Source organism: Engraulis encrasicolus, chromosome 10 (genome assembly GCF_034702125.1).
Source record: "Engraulis encrasicolus isolate BLACKSEA-1 chromosome 10, IST_EnEncr_1.0, whole genome shotgun sequence".
In the NCBI taxonomy this organism is placed as follows: Eukaryota; Metazoa; Chordata; class Actinopteri; order Clupeiformes; family Engraulidae; genus Engraulis; species Engraulis encrasicolus.
Genome location: NC_085866.1, coordinates 13,139,699 through 13,163,063, shown reverse-complemented (window position 1 = coordinate 13,163,063; position 23,365 = coordinate 13,139,699). Strand labels below are relative to the sequence as shown.

At 43.0% G+C, this 23,365-nt stretch overlaps 1 protein-coding gene across 1 annotated transcript; it reads right to left on the bottom strand.

Annotated features, from left to right (window-relative positions):
* Positions 1 to 13,703: 13,703 nt before the first annotated feature.
* Positions 13,704 to 20,365, bottom strand: vgll4a (vestigial-like family member 4a). Its single transcript, XM_063208064.1, has 5 exons — positions 19,824 to 20,365; positions 19,182 to 19,365; positions 18,671 to 18,896; positions 17,983 to 18,100; positions 13,704 to 17,731 (listed from the first exon to the last, which is right to left on the bottom strand). Exons 1-5 carry the CDS (start codon positions 19,903 to 19,905, stop codon positions 17,532 to 17,534), a joined length of 810 nt encoding a protein of 269 aa, XP_063064134.1. The 5' UTR covers positions 19,906 to 20,365; the 3' UTR covers positions 13,704 to 17,531.
* Between the last annotated feature and the right edge of the window lie 3,000 nt (positions 20,366 to 23,365).

Genomic DNA, 23,365 nt, shown 5'->3' with positions numbered 1-23,365 from the left:
AACAGGAAGGGGGGGAAAGAGAGAGATAAAGAGTGAGAGAGACAGTGAGAGACAGAGAGAGGCAGAGAGAGACAGAGTGAGAGAGGCAGAGAGAGACAGAGAGAGAGGCAGAGAGAGAGAGAGTCAGAGAGAGAGACAGAGACAGAAACAGAGACAGAGACAGAGAAAGAGAGCAGACCAACACTGCAACCCACACGCAGAACAAAACAAACCACCGAAAAAATGAAAGGTTCTGGTCTCCCCCAACAGACACAGCTTAGAGAGTCCCTCCTTGCGCCCGGCATTTGAAGAGCCGGATGCAGCATTCAACTGTTTTGCTTCCAACTCCGGCTCTTTAGTGGAGGCACAGAAACAGACGGACACAATGAGCTGCGGATGCTTTCTATTCTTAGACGCTGCATTCTGTATACTACTGGCTGTGCTTTACACACACTGCAACCCCATCGTCGCGTTTTCAGCAGTCTTGTCAACATCACTGGAGCATGACGATTTATTTTGGCATGTAATTATTAGGGATATAAGCACTGCAAAAAGGATATCAGATATTATGTGCGAAATGTGGCGTGACAGGTCTTAACGTGCAACAGCACAGAGAGAGAGGAGAGAGGTGTGCGAGAATGGGCTGAACTGAACACACCTCCTCGAGCAGAATACATCACAGGAATACACACATGTACGCAACTACACACACACACACACACACACACACAGCCATGTACACACATGCATGCACGCGTACATGTATTGCACACACATACACACACGTGCGCTCACGCACATGCACACACAGCAATGGGCATACACACAGACAAACACACAGACAAACACACAGACACAGACACACACACACACACACACACACACAGACACACAGACACACAGACACACAGACACACACAGACACACACAGACACACACACACACACACACACACACACACACACACACACACACACACACACACACACACACACACACACGTTTTTTTCCTCTCGCAGACATACACATACATAGGCTACATATTTGCTCCCTTTTTTGTGTCTTTCTCTCTTTACACACACACACACACACACCCCTCCCTCCCCTCCGTGCGGGCAACAGCGGAGGGAAGTGTGACTCGTCAGACCCTATCACTGCTTGCCTTAGACGAGCGGCCCGTTGTTGCGTATGGTCTGAGCAGGACTGTATCCTAAAACAGACACTGTCAGGTGCGATAAGGGTTTGTGTGTGGCAATGCGCTATGAAACCCTGCCCTGTCCAATTCCTCCCCATCCCCATCCCCCTGATGCTGATGCTGATGCACGCTCACGCGCTTTCTCAACCGTGCCCGCTCGCTCGCCCACCCAACTGCCCTCTCTTCTCTTCTCTTCTCTTCTCTTCTCTTCTCTTCTCTTCTCTTCTCTTCTCTTCTCTTCTCTTCTCTTCTCTTCTCTTCTCTTCTCTTCTCTTCTCTTCTCCTGAGCCCTCGGTGAACCTAGCGCCTTGCCTTGCCTCGTCTCCCTTACCCGCCTGCGGCCTCACCTTGCTGCCTGCATCATGGCAATGGCCCTACTCAAAATTTTGTGAGTCCTGATAGTCTGGAAAAAAACCCTTCCATCTCTGATATTTCAAATTGCAACCAATTCATTTTGAGCATTCCAAATGACTCTACACATGGGGGTTTGCATACAGCAGTGAATTGCAGTCAAACTATGGGAATTCCAACTGGGCCATGACATCATTTTCTAAAAAATCAAAATAACGTTTGTGAGTGTGTTGCTGGTGACTATATATTTCAGTCATGTTCATGTTTATTAGGCCAGAGGTGGGCCCTGAACATTTTTGAAAATTTCAAAGTGGGCCCCAAGTTGAGAACCCCTGGCATACAGGAGCATTTGAAGATGCCTGCCCTCCCTCAGAGAAATGGATTTACAAGACGATATGGCTAGACCAATGCACCACAGAGGGCTTTCAAGTCGTGATAACCGGCTAGGAGGAATCATTTCCCAAACTTCAACCCTGATTTTGATTGAATGGAATGTACTAACAAAATGTCTGTTGAATGTATTTGTATGCATGGTAGTCATTCGTTGCACAGAAATGCTTTGCTTTGACAGCAAAGGACAACTGCACTTTAAACATTAAGCCCATTTTTCTGAGTTGTCTGCAATGTTTTAGAGTCCTCCTCACCGTCTTTATAATGTTTGCTGCTGTTATTTGGATAATTTAGATTTAGTCTCATTTGGCTTTACAATGACTGTGTATAGACATGTCCAAATATATCATATATATATGTATATTATATATATCTTAAAAAAGCAACTTAAACATCTGTTTTTCGAAAGTGTGCATCTCACTAAGTGGTAAAGGGTTCACACCGGCATGCCCTAACAAGTTTGAAGGTGAAATATGGCTTCTGACATTTCTTATTTGCCATTTTGTGAATTAAACATTTTCAAAATGTCGGAAGCCATGTTTTGCTTCAAATTGTTGTTGCAATTGTTATGGAATATCAGGAAATACCCCTGAACACTTGGTGAGTTGCGCAGATGTTTAGAGTGGTTTCAGGACCCTAAATTTCCCCCTGGATCAATAATGTTACTCTATATTTGGACATAGACTGCCAATCTAAATCGAAATTAGCCAAATAACAAGGACAGCGGCAAACATTAAATAAATGGTGAAGGGGACTCTAAAACATGACAGACAACTCAGAAAAGGGGCTTACTGTTGAAAATAGTGCAGTTGTCCTTTATACTAATGTTATATACATGTCATATACTGTATATAGATACTATAGGTATTGATATTTTATAGGCTACATGTATATCAAGGTTATATAGGCTACATGTCATATACTAGGTAGCCTACATATACATTACATTACATTACATTGCATTTGGCAGACGCTTTATAACCAAAGCGACTTTCAAAAGAGGACATAATCAAGCCAACATCACAAGCAAATACAAAGTGCACAGGAGATATACAGAACAACAAGTGCAGTTGCAAAGAGGGGTTCGTTTTTTTTTTTTTTTTAAAGAGTAAATATACCCTTTGTCATATTCTGCCAAAGGTTAAAAAAAGAAATCAGGTGGTCTGTATTCAACACATCAAGTCATAAAGCACATACGTAGCTGAAGCTGTAATGTCACACGGGACCATAAGTCTGACAAGATAGGGCCACACAATATACACATTTCCTGTCTTGCTATTCATATTGGTGTAATGGTAGAATCCCAGACTGAGCCTCATTTCAATTCAATGGACAGAGAAATGTTTTCAAAAGCAGCCCAATATATACATACCGGTATGTAATTTAATGTATTTGCTGCATATCGTGAACAATTACACAGTTACTGCATTAATTAAGGTCATTATGCCGGCTCTTCGCTCCGGGTCTAACGTCTCTTTCCTTCTGGGGGGACCAGCTCCCTAGTGAATGGCCCACTGGAGTATGTGTAAATGTCCTTTTTTCCATATTTTTGCCCCCATCCCCCCGCACACCAACCTAATTTTTCGCTTTCCTCTTCTCCGTGTCTCAACCACACTAGCCTAGTCTCACCTCTTCATTCCTCTCTTCCTCTAGTGCATTGGCTCCCAGGCTTTTTTCCGCTGGGACCCACTTTTGGACCCGTGGTTATTTTTGCGACCCACCACCGTAACATTTCCAAATGTTGCCAACCTTTTTTGTCCCTTAATATTGCTGAATTTCAATTTGTGAAATTAATCTATTAAATACATCTACGTACTAAAGTACAAATGAATACTGTTACTGACCAATTTATGGAATGGTTATTTTTTTCATATATATTCAATATTATGAAAACAGTCCCTTCCCTTCCCTTCCCTCCACAAAGTTTGGGAACCAGTGTATAAGATCAGCGTGCCTGCCTCACCTCGCAGTGGCACAAAAATGGGTCCTGTGGTCGTCTCGATTTGGCTGTAGGGGGGGGGTTGCTGCTCCTGAAGCACTGGCTCATTATTCTGATCCTCCGATGGGCCACAGACAGGCACAAGCCCCACAACCCCCCACCCTCCGTGACAGCACAGCAGTACTTGGTTGCAGCCACTGCTCTGATGATGCCAAACCTGGATACAATGGGTCTGTGAAGGAAAAGAAAGAAAAAAACATACGGCTCCTGCACAGTATACATTTTGCAGTGTTAAATCAACACTGTTTAACAGGACCTCTAGAATAATGTTGAATTCAAGTACAGAATTACCCACTGACATGAATCTGTTTGGACTGTCAGCGTTAATTCAACACCTGGAGAGTTGAATTCATATGTGACCACTCCCATTTGATAAAGTGTTAAAAAACGGTAACTTTTTCTTCAGCCTTTTCCGACATCCTGGTCATTGCAATGGGGACAGCTTAATAATTTTTAAAATGTATTTATTCCCAAAAACATCCAAAAGATTATGCAACATCACCAGACGACTAGCAAACGATACCTTTTGGGAAAATATTTGGAGTAGGCCTATGTTCATTTTTTTTTTTTTTTAAACAAACGCTGTCCCCATTAGAATAGCTCATAACTCAAGAAGGGCTGACAAGTCTAGGCTAGTGTGAGCAATACAACGGCATATTGAAATTGGCTGAAGTGGTCCTTTAAATTGGTACTACAGTATGTGAAGTGTCGTGCTCAGGTTGTCAAATTTGGTGGGCGAACACAGCGCATTAAGGGGCGGTGTTGTGATTTAGTCTTCACAGTGCTTTAAAATTTGCTGTGCATCCTACCTGATGTTTTTTCCATCTTTCTGGTAAACAAGACAGTGGTTTTGATAGACAGTTAAGTATGAAAGAAGAGGAATGGATATGAGCGCTGATAACATTTGTGTTTGAGAGAGCGACTGACAGCAAGGGATTGTATTATGAGATGAGTCACAGGCTTCTTCTCGCTTCCCCCATTTCTGCACTACACACCTCGCTGTCTTGAGACACGAGACAGTTTCACATTTTTATTCATGACATTAATCAGGGAAAAAATCCGCCAAGGAGAGATGAAGCAGCATGACTAAGAGTGTGTGTATACATGTGTGTGTGTATGTTTGTTGTGTTTGTGCACGTCTAGGTGTGTGTGCTTGTGTGTATGTATGTGTGTTAGTGCGCGTGTGTGCATGTGTATGTGGAGGTGTCTGTGAGTGGAGGGAGTGAACAAGAGTGTGTAAATCTAGTATCTGAGTGAGAGAATATTATGTGGCATGGCTGTGCTGCTACTGCTGTATACATTTGTCTGTCTGTATACACCCCTGCCTGTGTGCCTTAATGTCACCGCTGCTCTGTGTGTGTGTGTGTGTGTGTGTGTGTGTGTGTGTGTGTGTGTGTGCATTTATGTGTGTGTGTGCATTTATGTGTTCATTTATATATGTGTGTGTGTGTGTGCGCGCGCGCGCATGTGTGTGTGTGTGTGTGTGTGTGTGTGTGTGTGTGTGTGTGCGTGCGTGCGTACATGCGTGTGTGTGTGTGTGTGCGTGTGTGTGTGTGTGTGTGTGTGTGTGTGCGTGTGTATGTGTGTTTCATTCCTTTGATGAGTAGCATCATGATGAATGGGTAAAATTATGTAACATCTTTAACACACATGCCTGACTGTGTGACTGCCAAAAGGAGCGAGAGAGAGAGAGAGAGAGATGAAGAGAAGGGAAAGGAAGGATGAAAGCGAGGGGGAAGGAATGAGAGAGAGAACGAGCAAGAGCAAGAGGACATAACAGGGAGACGCAGAAAGGAACCGAGAGAGAGAGAGAGAGAGAGAGAGAGAGAGAGAGAGAGAGAGAGAGAGAGAGAGAGAGAGAGAGAGATACATAGATAGAGAACAATAAGGGTTAAAGAAGAGAAAAGGACTGAGAGAATAAGAGAGAGAGAGTGCAAAAGAGAGACAGAGACAACAAGAGAGGGAGAAAGAGACGGAGAGAGAAAGAGAGGCTGAGAAAGAGAGAGTAAGAGGACGAGAATGAGAGAACAAAAGACTGTGTGAGTGAGAGAATAAGAGATCAAGAGAGAGTAAGAGAGAGAGCGAAAGATAGAGAGAGAGAAAGAGAGAGAGAGAGAGAGAGAGAGAGAACCATCGATCCTCATATTAGCATTGGGTCACTTTCTCCTCAGGACTGTGAAGCCCAGTAGCAGTAATGGTCAGCCCTAACCAGGCTAATAATGAGGCATGAGATGGCCTCTTAGTGACGCTTCACTCTTCAGCTCTCTGTGCTGTAGTGTAGCGCAACTCAACTCACCCACCCACCCAGCCAGCCATTTGAACCCACTGTAGCACCGACACCAACAGTCCCCAAAGCAGAATATGATGGACTATTTTAAACTAAAACATACAGAAATGACATGAGTAAATCTATTCCATTCTGTTCTGTTCTATTCTTTTCTTCTGTGATTGATTGGAGCCTACTGTTTGAAGCCATTGAACCTGATGCAACTGCTGAGAGGCCAACAATCTACAGTAAGTAGTCCTCAAAGCAGGATAACCAAAGACTATTTCCACCTCCAGTCAAACTGAAACATAAAAAAGTGTGGAAAAGGCCCTACTGTGGTGCAAATGGTAGGGCACTCGTTTGCTATATGGCCGACCCGGGTTCGATTCCCGGCCCGGGTCCTTTGCCGACCCTTCCCCGTCTCTCTCTCCCCACTCGCTTCCTGTCACCATCTGCACTGTACTATCATGAATAAAGTCAAACAGACCAAAAAATATCTTTAAAAGAAATGTGGAAAAATCTATTCTAGCGAGATTGAAGACTCTTGACGGACAGTGTTCTGTATTAGCCCCCTCCACAGTCTCTTGAGTGGCTTATGCTGGTCTTTGTGGCCTGTGCGCGGCGATGTGACTAATCTAAGGGCGCCGTTAATTGAGGTCTCGGCAGCAAACGCAGTTCACATCACACGTTTTGTGTTGAGACTCGGCAGATAACCCATGAAAAGGGGCCACAAGGCAAGGTCAGGCAGCCACTGCGAATGGGCATATGGTGCCTGTGTGTATGTGAGTCCTAGTATGTGCGTGTGTGTGTGTGTGTGTGTGTGTGTGTGTGTGTGTGTGTGTGTGTGTGTGTGTGTGTGTGTGTGTGTGTGTGTGAGTGAGTGAGAGAAAGTGTGTGAGTGAGAGAATGTGTTTGTGTGTGTGTGAACAATGTCTATGATGGACATGACCTTATATACATTTTGAGGCAGTTCACGGGGTAGGCGTCATAGGCAATTGTCTGAGGGCAGTGGCAGTCACAGAGGCGGAGCTGGTGCACAGGTTTTTTTTTTTTCGACAAAAAGAGACCCAGTTGTCCCTTTGTAATCTCACCAGCGAGCAGTGTTGCCAGATGTGTCTGATCAAATCCTACCCAAAAAAGTGGTCAAAAACCGCCAAGAGGCGCTAAATCCCGGCCAATTTTAACAATTGCTTTGATTTCTATGGGCATAAAACTGAAGGAAAAAAAAACGCCAAATGGCCGACTTTTAACGTTTTTACCCGCAGACGGCCATCCCAAGTAGCCCAATTGGGCAGGTAACCACCCAATCTGGCAACACTGCCAGTGGGGAGGTAGGTAGGAGGGGGAGGGGTTGAGGGGAGGTAGGTAGGAGGGGGGGGGGCAGCAAACAGTTTGTTTGCCTGGGGCACAGCAAGAGCAAGTGCCAGAGCTGCCACTGTGCACATTAGGTGTACAAATATTTCCTGCTGCAAAGCACGAGAGAGAGAGAGAGAGAGAGAGAGAGAGAGAGAGAGAGAGAGAGAGAGAGAGAGAGAGAGAGAGAGCACAAAAAATAAGGGTGGCTCTGTTCGCACCGCAGCGCAGGATTGGCTTTCGAAAGGCTTTTCTCCAAGAGTATAGTGTGGGTCCTCATGGTGTGATTTTTTCGACATGCTGTTAGCAATCAAGTTGCAGACCTCGATTACAATTAGCTCTGGTTGCAGAATCTATCCAGCCCGATATCAAATAACCATACATGAACTAGAATGATCAGAACACATATACTGTATGCTCAGTTGATGATTCAAATCACTCACCGACACACACAGACACACTCTCCCTCTCCCTCTCTCTCTCTCTCTCTCTCTCACACACACATACACACACACACACACACACACACACACACACACACACACACACACACACACACACACACACACACACACACACACACACACACACACACACACACGGTCGGTGACAGCTTTGGCTGGGCCCAGGACAAAGTCATCTGAAAGGGGCCCCAGCCCAATACATACAATGTAATGAGGACCTACTTCTGGGCCCCCCTCTCTACCTGGGCCTGGGACAACTGACCCCTTTATCAACGGGAGGTTGATAAACCCTCGTGTCGACAAACCTGCACACACACATATACAAACGGCAAAGGGCCGATGCAACATGGCGTCTGATGCTGAGACGGGGTGACAGCCTCTGTGTCTGCACACGAGGAAGAGCGTTATCGGGAGTGACCGCGTTGTCTCCTCTTTTTTTCACAGAGGTTACGCCATTGCCAGCAGTGGCGCTGACAGTCAGGAGGGATGAATCTCTAGTAGTGTAACAGCCAGGACAAGCTCCCTCCCTCCCTCCCCATACATCTCATCTCATCCAGCCATCCAGTCTTTTATACTCATGCACAGACCTGATGCACACTCACTCAGACTGGCCGCCCGCCCGCAACACACGCAAACACACATGCACACTTTTTGAAGAAAAAAAAGGAAAAATGGACATTGCACATTGCACACAGACACGCGCAGACAGCACTTTTCCGAACGTAACCAAAGGAAAAACATCACTAGAAATGGAAAAATATCTCTCTCTCTCAGTTACACACACACACACACGCACGCACGCACACACACACACATGAAAGTATAAGGTGTGTAAGATGTGCAGACACTCCTAGTGTGTGTGTGTGTGTGTGTGTGTTTGTGTTAGAGAGAGAGAGAGGTAAAGGGAGACAGCCTCTGCTGTAGGACCTGACATGTCTAATCATGGGCCATGTGAAGCTGTCTGTCGGTGGAGGGGAGAGCATGATCTTGCCAGCATGACTCAAACTGGCCCCAGAGCCTCATCCTTATCCTCCTCCTGCCTCTTCCTCCTCCTGCCTCGACGGCCTCACTCTCCAATTGCTTATATGATCTATTTTAGAATACCTCCCCTTGGGATGTGTGTGTACACACACACACACACACACACACACACACACACACACACACACACACACACACACACACACACACACACACACACACACACACACACACACACACACACACACACACACCACATCCTCATCAGAAGGGAGACAGAGAGAAGGGGGGGGGGGGCAAAATGGAGGAGGAAATAGGGAGGGACAGAGAGAGGGACAGAGACACAGAGAGAGAGAGAGAGAGAGAGAGAGAGAGAGAGAGAGAGAGAGGGAGGGGGACAGAGAGAGAGAGAAAGAAGGGTGGTACGGAGAGGAAAATGGGGAGAGTAAAAAAGAGAGGAAGACATAAAGGAGGGGAAAATGTGAAGAGTGGGGGTGAGAGAGAGAGAGAGAGAGAGAGAGAGAGAGAGAGAGAGAGAGAGAGAGAGAGAGAGAGAGAGAGAGAGAGAGAGAGAAAGATGGGTGGTACTACGGAGAGGAAAATGGAGAGAGCAAAAACGTAAAGGAAGGGAAAATGTGAGGAGAGGGTCGGTGGGTAGGTAGGGAGCGAGAGAGAGAGAGAGAGAGAGGGACAGAGCAAGGATGCTAATGCTAAAGTAATCTAAAGGCAATTATGCTAATCCTATAGCCACCCCCCCCTCCACACACACACACACACACACACACTCACTCCCAAATGATGAGATAGCAAAGCTGCATGCGCTAATCTCACCAAGAGTGTTTGGAATTATGAAAATTAGGAGGTGAGTGATCCGTATCAGTCATTTACAGAGCCAGGCCAGGGTGTACCGCATGCTGACATGTGCTTACTGTACACACACCTCCTCAATTTTACACTACTACACACATGGCACACTGTACAGTACACAAACATATAGTGTACACTGTACACTGTACTATATTGTATACAGTAGGCCTATATACGGTACACACAAACTAGTGGGTATCATTTCATTAGCACAAAAAAGCTCAATTCACGGCATTGTATGTAGCGTTAACTTGGCCTACATATTTTGTTAAATAATGCCTCGTGCAACACTTGGGATTGTGAGGGTTTTGCTTTCTCTTTCTCTCTCTCTCCATGTCGGAGTTTCAGTGAGCCTGCATCATTGCCTCCTCGAGCACCAAGGCGGCCATGTTGGCTTCTGCTCTGCTCTGCTCTGCTCTGCTCTCCTCTCTTCGCACCTCTTGCTCGGGGGCCTGTTGACCCCCAGGCAGGAGCCTACATTCCCCCTGACCCCGAAGTGTCGCTCCGATTTAGCAGCCTCCCTCCCTCCCTCCACGTCTCACTGTGGCTTCTACCGCGCTGAGAGAAAGAGAGGAAAAGAGAGGGATCGAGAGGGAGAGCACAGATCGACCACTATGGTCCAAACATAACTGAGAAAATGAGAAAAAATACTCTCAAATGACCATTAGGAGGGCCTATCCTGGTGCTTTGCTTGAAAAGAACCTGCGTGGTCTTACATAGGGGTTGCTGTAAAGACAGCTGTGAAAAACTACAGAGAGTTACTTTCACTCCATCCACAGGCAATTGAAATTTAAACAACCCTTTTTTAAAAGGAAAAAAAAACATTTAGTCACATCAAACATGGGTAAAAACAATCTGTGCTAAATACTAAAGCAAACAGGCAGTCATTACCGGTATTTACTTGTAGCCAAACCAGCATTAGCCACATTACATTTTCAACACTGATTTCATCTGAGAATTCCATCCTCTTCAGTAAGTAACAAGCCTTCACCATCTCACTCTGCTCTAACACAAAAAACGTCTTAGTCTGATATTGCACACATCTTACAACATCCTGCCCTGACGATCACAGTAAAAAAAAATAGGTCAACACTGTCCTCTTGTGCTCAGTCCAGGACTTGCAGCAGCCACAATGCAAATTACTGTAAGACATGTGGATATAATAGATTTACAATCAAGTAACATAATGATACCTTAAAGTAAATATTCAGTACTCCAAGCTAATTTACACAAAAACAAAACTAGAGAAACTATGCCATGAAGATGTTAGTAAGACAATTATGACAGATAGAGAGGGACATCCATGGTCTGACAAAATTTGGTAGTTTGACTGCATTGTGTAGACCTGTCATGGAAACAGCCGTTGGTCAGTTGCCACCAACTGGACTGTGTAGTGGTGGTTTGTTCCAATTTTCAGCAATCAGACCAGAGAACAATGGAAACTAGAAACAAACTCAGAGAGTGCAGATCTCAGCTGTTTGAATAGACATTTGACCATGTTACACCCTAATTTTGTTCAAGTCTTTCTGCCTTGTTTTTGTGAGTTAGAAGCTGGAATGACAAAATTCTCCCTATCCTGCAATGGTGAAGAATCCTTTGGAAAATTCCTGGATCCGGACCGTGATCTGGATCGCCACCAAAATGGTATCACTTGTTCCTTTTGTCATTTCCAACAACTCAACAAAGTTGCAGCACAATCTGTTCATAGTCTTTTGAGTTATTCTGCTGACAGACAAACAATCAAACAAACAAACAAACAAACAGATAGACAAACCAATGCGACTGAAAACATAACCTCCTTGGCAGAGGTCAAGATTGCCAATTCTACTCTAAAGTAGCATCTAAAAAAGCAGGGATGTCAAACTCAGGTACGAGAGCCAAATGTGGCCTGTGGAGTAATTTTATTTGGCCTGCAAAATCATTTCAAATGGGCATCATAGATATAGCGTTTTCTACTTAAATATCAGACTTTTTACAAATGTGGGTCAGTAGGGTAGTCTACTTTTTATTGTTGGTAAACTGCATTATCAGACTAACTAATGCATGCATCTTGAGATTTGTTATTGGTGTATGATACAGCTGTTTGTTTCTCTTGGGACAGGCTTTGAAACCCTTTCAAGTCTGTGTTCTTGTTTGTACTTGCACTATAGAACAATATGATACGATACTACGGTATACTACACTACACTATACAATAGCTGTAGGGTTTCAATGCCTGCTCCAAGAGATCGTACAGCAGTGTAGTCCACCTGTGGTGTGCAGGTCTTCACCATATAGCCACTGTATGAAAAACAGTGATGGCAACCAATCTCAAAATACATTCCCTATGCCAGTGTTTTCCCAACACTGGGGTTGAGACCCCATTTGGGGTCGGCCTGAAATGTCTGAAAGTGTGTGAAAAAAAGAGTACTGATAAATATTACTAATTAACACATTTTAGCCAAAGCCCTTTTTGGGGAAAGGTGCCCGCTCTCCCCTGTCAAAAGCTAAATATCTCAGCCTCCACATTTTTAATAAAACAGCTCAAATCTCAAGAACTTGAATGCAGCGTATATGTCGCTCCACGACATAATGGGTTAATATAACTTCAATATTCTCTTTGAAACACCATTTACACTCTTAGAGTGGCATAAATATCTATAGGTTTAATACCCTACAACTTATGTAGTTCTGTCATGTTTTAACTTTTGTTGTGAAAAAAATGTGCATGGGGTCCCCAGAAATTTGGGGTGTCAAAATGGGGTCCGATGCCAAAAAAGGTTGGGAACCACTGCCCTATGCCTTGGTTAGTGTAACGGCACACTCTACAGATTAAACCACTGCAGTGTAGTATAGAAACTTTTAAAGAAATGAGTGCTGGGCATTTCATAGGTTTGGGGTCAAGAACTAAGGGCTCTTTGCCAGTAATTGTGATCATTTTAGTTTAGTCTTTCAAGTCAAATTACAACTGTGGTCGAAATGAAGGATAAACAAATTGCACCCTGTGCCCGGAGTCAGAAAATGGTTCTGCAACGTGCACTAGACTTTTAGTGGCGCACAGCACTGTGTTGTTGTTCGTCAGTTGGCCACAACGCTGAGGGAAAACTTTTGCTGTAAACAACTGCAAAATCACAGGGGCCAGAGAAAAGGGAAACCCCTCTCTACAGAAGGATAACTCAGAGCAGATGTTGTGCGTCACAATTGTCCTTTTGGAACAATCGAATGCTGGAACTGCATGTGGCACACGTCCTTCTGGAAAAGGAGACGCTTAGTAACTTCAACTCCCACCCTTTGAGAAACTGAGTTGCGGTATCCATTCATCATATACAGACAGGGCTGGTCGGGGGGAGAATTAGGGCCCGGGCACCTTTGACTTTAAGGGGCCCCTCATATAACTAGCGGCACAGAACTGAGTCGTCAGTGTGACCCGCATCCCTTCTTTTTTACGTTTCTGAAAATAGAGGTCCACGGGGATTCGGGGCACACCAGGAAACGTCCGCTATGCCATGTGGCCAGTCCAGCCCAGTATACAGTACAGTGAGCTTCCCAAATTAAGCACCCTGCTCTGGGAGGAAATAAATATGCCACAGCTGTATGTGATCACGTCCCCACGCCCTACTGAGGACAAGAGTTATTACCCCCCCCCCTCCCTGACATATAGTATCAGCGCTCTCTACACAACCAAGCTCCACTGCCTGCTGCAGAGCTGGGTTTCAGTCAGTATCGGACTACCAAGCTTGCAATGAAAAGCTGATTACTTCTGGAGTTCGATTAAATGGGACAAAATAAATAAAATAAAACACTCACCCTGATAGTTTTCCACCACTGATTTAGCAGTGCACTACTTATATGAAACAAAAGAAACACACCTGGTACAAATTGTGATAAAAGCACTTTAATGTTCTTAAAGTTAGGGAGTACAAAAAGCATTTTTCAAAAGAAAAAAGGCCACCAACGTGAAGAACACTTTATAACAAACTGTTAATGACATTTCACCAGAAGGTTTTTGAACACAGTGCTCATGATGGATGCTTTGAACAGTCGCACTGAACTCTGTGAACTCACTGAACCCACAGACCCATATCAAATAGGCAGTTCTTACGACTTTGGTCTGTTTCGCGGCACAGAGACACACCAATAGAAAGGAAAAAAGAAAATATATTTCTGTGTCCTTGTTATTAAGCCATGTTGCCAAAACACTACCTTAACAAAACTGAATTTGACTGAAAGGTCTTTTAAAAAAGATCAACTTTTTTATGTGAAATAAATGCATGCTGGCAGAATAATGAATATTAAATAACTACCCATCATGAACCATGTACTCGTGATGAGGGGAGAAAAAAGTAGCGTTCATTGCGCACAGCACAATGATAGTCTTACACATACAGTATAGTGTGGAAAAAGAAGCATTTTGAAATCACATCAACTTGAAAGCTTGAAGAAAATGCAAGGGTCCAAGAGTGAGGGTCAACTGAATACATCCTTGGCACCAGATGCCAACTAACAGGGAGTGATGCACTTTGAAAAGAATGCTGCATCACGCACGCTTCACATTTTTTTATGCGAGTCAGCACAAAACCAGAAGATTTATGTACGCATCACATTTAAAACCACCCATCTTCCGGTCAATAAGGAGCTCCACTGCTATCAGTCTTGGTCTACGGTATTGCTCTTAAATCTGTCCCTGACAACAGACACTGTTGGTCTGAAGGTGCAATAATCGACACTGCTTACCCACAAGGACAAAACACCCAAACAGTGGGCCAAAGCAGGGGAAGTATAGGCTGTGCAGCAAACCTGCTGGGGTTGGTCAAAGCTTCCCTTGTGTCTCTACTCCTAGCCAGGCCGTGCCCTCCTAGTGACGCAACAGCTTCAGCGTTGTTGCTACCAGTCAGGTCAAGAGCAATGCAAGTACTTTCTGAGTTCCCGCAAATACGGGAACTCCTCCCACTTTGTTGGGAAGCAAACAATCATTAGCAAACCAAGGGAGGCCGTTTGGGAAATGTTAATTGTTATGCTCTTGGTCAGACCAAGTCTCGAAGAGATTTGAAAGTCGATGATAATCAGGCTACTCTATTCCAGCCATAGTCTCAACCCGGTGGTCACCTCTGGTGTCTGTCCTTTCAGTCCGGCTGGGCCTGCTGGTGTTGGTGTTGGGGTAGTGATGTGCCTGACATCAAATGCAGAGAGCCACACCAGTCAGACACTTGGCCCTCAAAGAGTAATTGCTGCTCTCATCTCAAGCATGGCTGAAGTCCATCACACAGACAATGACTCGCCATTCTTAAAATTTAAGAGCAAATAACGTAGGAAAAAAAAAAGATAAATCGGCTGGCTTCCTACAGGAGATACTGGTCCTGGATACTGCTCCTACGATGTACACTGCAGGTAAATTGCTGCTTTCGCAAACTCACTGTTCACCAGACAAAAAGGTTTAGGAAACCTCTGAGCAGGAACAGGCCCATCACCAACAAAGCTTTCGGGTGGTAACAAAATAACACGTCTCCATGCCTTTAGCAGGTTTAGATCAGTCCAAAACATAATGGTGTGTATTGCTATATCTGAGGCAAAACTCAGATTAAAGGAACACTAAAGCAGTTTTCATTTCTGGCTGACTTACAGCTAGACTTTCAATCACTTAAGACAATGACTCCCATGAGATATCACATATCAGAGACAGGAGAGAAGAAAATGAGATACCGGTATATACTAAACCCCAAAGCAACATTCACAAACCAGAGTATAAAGTGAAAGAAATGCACATTAGGACCAACAGCTACACCCAGTGTGCCATTGCTGGCTTGGAAGATCTAAAATAAGTGACTGGCATCCATCCCAACTGCACCTGTGCATTCGAGACGGATGGGACTCCCAACATTGAGTTCATGCTAGGAATGTATATCCCCTTCATTCAGACACCACTTGCAAAAGCGTCAAGCTTTTTCCTCATGAAAAAAAAAGCACAAGACAAACAAAAAGATAGATGGTGAAAGTATCTTTGTTGACCAGGCAGCAAATGTTTAAGATTGTTTGTTTTCTACATGATACAAGTCTGCATGAAGCCATCGCATCCTGCACTGCAGTGATCGGGGAGGGGGGAGACCAGGCCCCCCTGCCCGGCAGCAGCGTGCCTTTCCAGAGGCCCTTAATTCTTCAAGCGAGCGGCAAAACGGATGAGTACTGATATAAAAAATATATTGAGTACAATAACTGTGCCAGCAGTAAGTATTTCTTTAACTGTTACTGACAAAAATAAAACGAAATCTCAGAGTCGTTAGCATAGAGTATGATACGTTTTTTGTCATAGATACCAGCTATTTCAAGCATGCATGTTTTTTTTTTGGAAGCAGTAGACCTACTTTATTCCATTGGCCGATGTAGACCAAAAGAATGTGCTTCAGGAACCAAAACAAAAGGCAAAAGCAGACAAAACAGGAAAAGAACAAAAGGTGTTATGAAAACAAAAGGAAACTTGGAGTGTGAAATTAACAGGCATCCTTACTTGTTCTCCCCAGGTGTGTTTTGCACAGTTCATCTTTGTTAAGTTATACACATGTGCGTTTTACAGGAAAATACACATGGAGCACACAGTGACAAGTGCAGTCTAAATCACCTGGTGATACTTGCTTTGTGGAAGTTTGGGTGATAAAAAACATTAATTGCCAGTGAACAAGTGCCCTATAGGTGCCAAACAAATCCCCCTCGCTGGTTTTCATTGCTAAAGGTAAAAATAAACAACAAAATATCCTAAAATAAGAAAAATAATAATATTCAGTATGTTTAGGGCTACAATGATCGCAGATCAGCCACTATTACATCATCACTATTTTAACTGCAAATTTCCCAAGGCAGCTTTCGCCTGAACTCCATCACAAATCATATTGTTCGTACGTTAAAAAAAAAAAAAAAAAGATTAATAGCAAGAGGAAATTTCAGGAAGCATTGTTCAACTTATTGGTTGTTTCAGTGATAGAGATATCAGGGAAGCATGTGGCTGATGTTGGCTCTAAACAGCACAGCTAATCTCCAAGCCCTCCAGATACACCTGCTCTGGTTAGACCCCAGCCACTTCCCTCGGTCTTGCCTGGGCTTTAGCGTTAAGTGTGAAAATCTATTTCGCACCAATAAATGAAGATGTATTTACAACCAGCCAATTAGTGCACTAGGGCCTTGTTAAACCCAAGACTCTGGTATATTTTATGGTTTGGGAAACAAAGGCAGTGGAAAAAAGGGCCAGATGCTTAATTTTGTCAATATCCTTTAACTTCTTCGCCAGCCACCTATGCCACAGTGCAAAACCAGCCTTGGCCGTCCATTTCAAGTAAATATATACACACACAATATATTAAGATAAAAGTTAAAGAGCCAAGGAAAGGATATCACTGAAACGATGGCTTTTTAACACTAAGATTTGTCTTTGGTAGCCAAGCTCAGACAAGGCCTATGTTTCTATAAGGTTAATTTCTCAATATTTGGCCTAATGCTTTATCAAGAAACAATAATACCGTCTTGTAATCTACAACTTTGCAATATCATTGTCACTAGTGTTGTTCAATGCTCCTCTATGATTGGCTATAAATGGAAGTACATAGACAAAGAGCTGCACGTAAAAGCGAAACCGCTCAGAGAGGGGGAGTGGGGGAGAGCATCATTCCCCATGATCTCATAAAAAGGGGACATTGTGAGAGGCTTGTCGCCACTCTTCTTTTACGACGAGGACTTGGGGCTACGGGAATCGCTGCCCTTGGCCTTGATCTGGTGCCAGGTCTCACCCAAAGCTTTGGCAAAGTGGTCGTCCACGGAGCCTGTGATGGAGACCGAGTTGTTAGCCGGCTCTGGCTCTTTGTAGATCTTGCCCAGGCTGCGGCGAAAGTGTTCCTCGATCACAGGGTCACACACCAAGTTGGCTGAGGAACAAGGAGGAAAAGGAGAATAGGAAAATGTGAAAATAATGAAAAGTTCACCAACAAAAAGTTTCATTCATTTTTTTCCCCCCCATTCAACATAGATACTACGCATTAGTTACATTGTTGTTAATAAAGAAGCAAATACAGTCATGATTAAAAGAAAAGACATAGCAAAGACAGGACAAAGCTTCTGCATTCATCACAAAACAGGACCTTTTGGTAAGTTCCCATAGCCTATATACAGGACCTACCATTTGCTTTGCTCTTGGAGTTGGAGTTAGAGTTGCAGTTGTCATGGGACATGTGGCAGTGGGACAGGTTGCAAGAGCGATTGCTCGCTGGGGCGCACGTTATCACAGAAGGGCGATTCTAGAGGGTAACAAAACAAGGATAAACGAAAGGTTACTCAAGGTAACACACTGTTCATGTTGAAATCTGTCAGCAAAAAAAGCCCCAAACAAACAATAACAAAACGTATTCTCATTGTATTACCATTCTTATTGAATTTACAGCTACCATCACTGCATTGCAATATGTTGGACTACTATTATTAGTACTCCCCCTCCAACTGAGCTAATAAGTATGTATGCTGAGCTGTGCAATATGTTTGACGTCTTAACTCTTAACGTCTATGTCTGTCGTTGTGTGCAATATATTTTGCCTCTCTTGTGACTTGCGTTGTGTGTGGGCGGCTTGACACCTGAATTTCCTTCGGGATCAATATAGTAACTACTCTACTAAATTTTGTTCAATATTATAACCTCTGCAATACTGTTTGTATTTCTTTTTAAAGGACCATCTAACCTGTCCAAAGGGACAAAACATGGAAATTAGCCCTATGTCTACAATCTTGTGTATTGTGCATTTTAAAAAAATGCTATTAATATATGCCGTCCCTGTGTTAAATAAATAAAGTGTCAAACTTTCAATTTCACTAACCTGCTGGCGCTCTACAAGGCCGGTGCCTGGCAATGTTGTGTTGGTTCTCCCAGTGTCCACACTGTTTTTAGTCAGGGCCAATGGCTGGTCCATGGCAAAGATGGGCATGGGTGCATACACCAAGTTGCCATGAAGATTGTTAATTGCTGAAGGTGGATACTCAAAGGGGCTATGGCCATGGCTCCATGGGTCTTGACCGTTGTCTCCATTTGAAGCTTTTGCCCTCCTGCACATGTGCGCGCGCACACACACATACACAGACAGACAAAGACAGACAGACACACACACAAAAAGTTAGCATTAATTTAGGTCACACATTCTAAAAACTTCACAGCTTGTGTACATCCTTGTGAACGATAGATCAAATTAATCGTCTGCAATAAGTTCAACAACAATGATAACTGTAGTGATTTGGTTACAAAAACTCACGAAAAGGGATGCAAGAAATTATATTTTTACACAAACGTTGAACGTGATCATAAAAAGTAAGTATAATGCGAGCCATACTCACAGTTGTGCAGCGAACAATCGGCTCATTTTGGTCACATGCTCATTGTCGCAATCAATGCGATCCTCGATGCGCTCCCCAATGTATTTCCTTTTGCTCGGACTTACGGGTGGGGGGCCCGTTCTGGAACTGCCCATGGAAGAGGTCATGGGTTGCATCCTGGACTCTCCTGTGAGACCTGACTCATCTGGAAATAAAACACAGTACGTTTAATAAAACTGCTGCAACCAAGGTAGTTCACAAGCAAACAGTCAGCTCAGACCAGTAACATTTACACTGATAACGTTAGAAAAGTTCGACATTCATCTATCTGAACTGTGAGTGACGTAATCCAACACAATCGATGTTTACGGAATCACTGATAAATGGGTGAACGACATGGATAACCAAATAACTTCGATTCAGAGTTGTGAAAATAGTGGACTAGTTTGCTAGTGCTGTCTACAGTGAAAACTCTTCAGATCAATTGAAATCAGAAAATGGTAATGAACGGATGTTAAAAGCAACATGATAACAAGTTGGTTATTCCTTCACAGTTGACGTCACACATTGTTATTACTTGTTGATGTTAGGTGTAGTAACGTTTTTGTCACCATAAATGCAATAATAAACTACATTTAAATCAATGTCAAACTTTTAACTTACCTTCGTAATGTAGTCTCCCAATGTTATTGTTCATTTTGTCCAAGTACTGATAGTTCAATAGGTCCATTCTCGTGATAAGCATTTAGCTAGTTAGCTAACCAGCTAGCTAACTTCAAAAGACTAACCAAACTAGCTTCTACTTCCACTAGTTGGTCAGCTATTAGGTTATTTCTTGTCCTTGGCTTCGCCGACAACTGTCAAGTCTTTATCAGACGAGCGTTTAATGCATAATAAGCGATGAGCTATCGAAGCTTACTTTGTCGACGTAGCAACTTAGCTAAAAGAGCTACCAATAGTTCCTAGCACTTCTTTGCGAATAACGGCGAACTTTTGCTTACATGGGGCTAATGCTAACCAGCAAACCAACTAAACAAAACGGCGTGGTAATGCGATGAGTCGGTGTATTCCAAATCTGGGAACGAAAGTAGTTTGACGAAACGTATGGATAACTTGTGTTATATGTTTAACCGATTAAAATTCACGACACGTTAGCTAAACAACGTGTTTAAAACAAGGAGACGCGCCAGTTTTCACAGCCCGCTGTGAAGGATTCCCAGACTGGGGCTCCCATCTCATTACACTCCCATTTCATCTCGCTCCCACTAGCCAGACTAGCGGTACCACCGCCATATTACGGAGCCAGTTATCTTGTTGATGTTAGTTTTTTGTTACGTACAAGTGTATTTCACATATAATTAGCGCCAGATTGTTTCAAATACACCTACAATATGATCATTAGGCTATGAATTGACTTTGTCGTTACGTTTCAAATGTAAGTGGTGGATACATCCTCTTTCCGTTTCCGGTCAGTAAACGTCACACCACAGATACCAGAGATTTTGATAGGAAGGTATCTGAACTGTCTCTGCAGATACTCCAGAGTTCGCCATGCCTCTGGTTTGGTGGTACGATGTAGTAGTAGTAACTGTAGTTGTTGTATTTATGGTCATTTTAACCTTTTATTGACCACTGCACTTTATGTCTGTCCTGTGGTAGCCTATCTTTTGTTGCTGTCTATATGTGCTTATGACTTGCTGCACACCTAATCGCCCCTTCTGGGGACAATAAAGTTGAAAAGTTGAAGTTGAAGTTGTAGGCCTAGTAATCAGGGATGGGCAAAGATACATCTAAAAGTATTTCCCAAATTCAATGCGAAGTAGGCCTACCCAGCATTAAAACAACCTATAAGTACACAACATTAACTGTGTAGTCATGAAACCGCTAGAAAAATTTCCAAGTAATTATGAAACGGTTAGAAATAAGATACAAGATGCACGGCAGTAACTGTATCTTGTAGATTATTTCTAACAGTTACAGTGCTGGGTATTTTGCATTAGGCCTAGTGTTTTGAAATACTTTTATCTGTATCTTTGCCCATCCCTGGTAACAATAATATCAACACATAATAGACTAATAATGATCAAAACCCTTTCCTATAATATTTATACTATTATGTTACTGATCACCTAATCTTTCTAGCATTACATTTGTCTGCATGTTTTTTTTTTTTTTTTTTTTTTTACATTATATGCATTGTATTTAAGAAACGGCAGAAAAGGCAGGCCTGCAAATAGGCCGTCTATCCTATTCCTACCTAGGTCAGTCAGTATCTTGACTAAGGTAGCAATAGGCTACTGCAATATCATATCTATTTAAAGACCTTCCATATTGGAGAAGTCACGGGGTGGGTTTGCATTTGATATGGATATGCATTTGATAAAGGAGTCTTGGTTGAACATAACTATACCTTTGTTTTGAATATTTTGTATTTCATGCAGACTCAAGGAGAAATTTGTGTTATGGATGTGAAATCCATGCATCCCAAATATTACAAAACCACACAATTCTAGTGAACTTCTTTCATATGAAATTGTACATATCACTTACCCATCAAGCAGATATAATAATTATAATATGACATGGTCAAAACATTTATGAAATATCACTATTCCTAGTCATTTTAAGGTAATTTTTTGGCCATGCCCGGCTGCCCTGGCATGGTATTACCCCGGCCAGAGCAGAGCACAGGCCCCACACACCCTTAGACACACACAGAGTAATAATGTTCTTCGTACATCTGATACTACTGAAAAATCTGCCAGAAGTTTTGGGAGGGTCAAGTTTGCTAATATTGTGTGCTTTTGGAGCAGAGCACAGGCCCCACACACCAGAGTAATAATGTTCTAACGTACATCTGATACTTACTGAAAAATCTGCCAGAAGTTTTGTACACACAGAGTAATAATGTTCTACGTACAGTGCCGCCAGGTACTATTGGCACCCTTGAAGTTTAAGTACATTATGGGACATATCTCCAGAAAACAAATAATATGGTCAACCATGATTTTTCTATAGATAGCTTGTGGTTGAAACTAAATATAAAAAATATCAACAGCATTAAATACTAAACTATGAGAGGGAAATAATTGAAGATGGTAAAGTTCCCAGGATCACTGGTATTGGCACCCTTTACTGGATACCATTTTGGAAACCTAATTTGACTCAATTATGGTAAATCGCAAATGGGAATCACTTTTGACTAATTGCTTTTGCCCATAGAACATGAATTAGGCTAAGGAATTATGATATTGTGTTTAAATTAGCCACCTGTTACATCTTGTGTGTCTTTCACCAATCTGAAGACAGAGGAGCTGCCTGAGGACACCACAAATACTATTATTTACAAAAACAAGACCTCCAAATAATAAAAGATCATCTCAAAAGACCTTGGTAAACCATTTTCTACACTGTGTTGTGTTATTCAGAAATATGCCAAACATGGAGCTGTAAAGAACATCCTTGGATGTGGGGGGTAGAGGAAGATATTATGATAAAAGTCTTTGGAAGTCGGTGCAAATAATGAAAAAACACAGGGACTAACATCTACAGACCTGACGGTCAACTTTGAACTGTTCTGGGTAGTTTTTTTCAATAAGCACCCCGTGTTAAACACTACACAAAAGTAGTGCCTTTTGGTTGGAGAGCAAGGCAGACCACATTGCTTAATAAAAGTCATAACAGGGAAAACACCTGACGGCTGTATGAAAAAATACAGGCCTAGCACAGCCCTTTTAAGAATGTTTTAAGGTCAGATGAAGCAATAGCACAGTTTTTCAGTGACTCACACAAACAGCATGTTTGCATACTCTGCAAGAAAGTCTTTAAGGAAAAGGACACCCTACCAAAAAGCAAGCATGGTGTCCGATCCATAATATTATGTCACCCCATTGTTGCATCAGGTATTGGAGGATTTGACCGTATCACAGGTATCATGACAGGCATCATGACATGACAGGTAATCATCATTTACAGTAAAATGTGTAACCATGGCAAGAACACTTGGTTTGAGTTGAACATCATGTGCACTCCAGAAAGACAAAAACCCAAAGAACACAACCAAATGCACAGTGGATTGGTTGTAAAATGAAAGAACACAGTCATTGATGAAAACCAAAACCTTCAGATGCTGCCATTGCTGTCTAATAGTGTGCAATTAACCCTTGAAGGAGGGGTGCCAATATTCCTGGACATGCCCTTTTAAA

Excerpts from the sequence above, each read along its gene's own strand:
- vgll4a (XM_063208064.1), bottom strand. The coding sequence starts at position 19,905 with ATGCTTATCACGAGAATGGACCTATTGAACTATCAGTACTTGGACAAA. Across the intron at positions 19,366-19,823 it reads TGGGAGACTACATTACGAAG|ATGAGTCAGGTCTCACAGGA; the intron begins GTAAGTTAAAAG and ends TTTTATTTCCAG. Across the intron at positions 17,732-17,982 it reads CTCCAAGAGCAAAGCAAATG|CCAACTTGGTGTGTGACCCT; the intron begins GTAGGTCCTGTA and ends CTTGTTCCTCAG.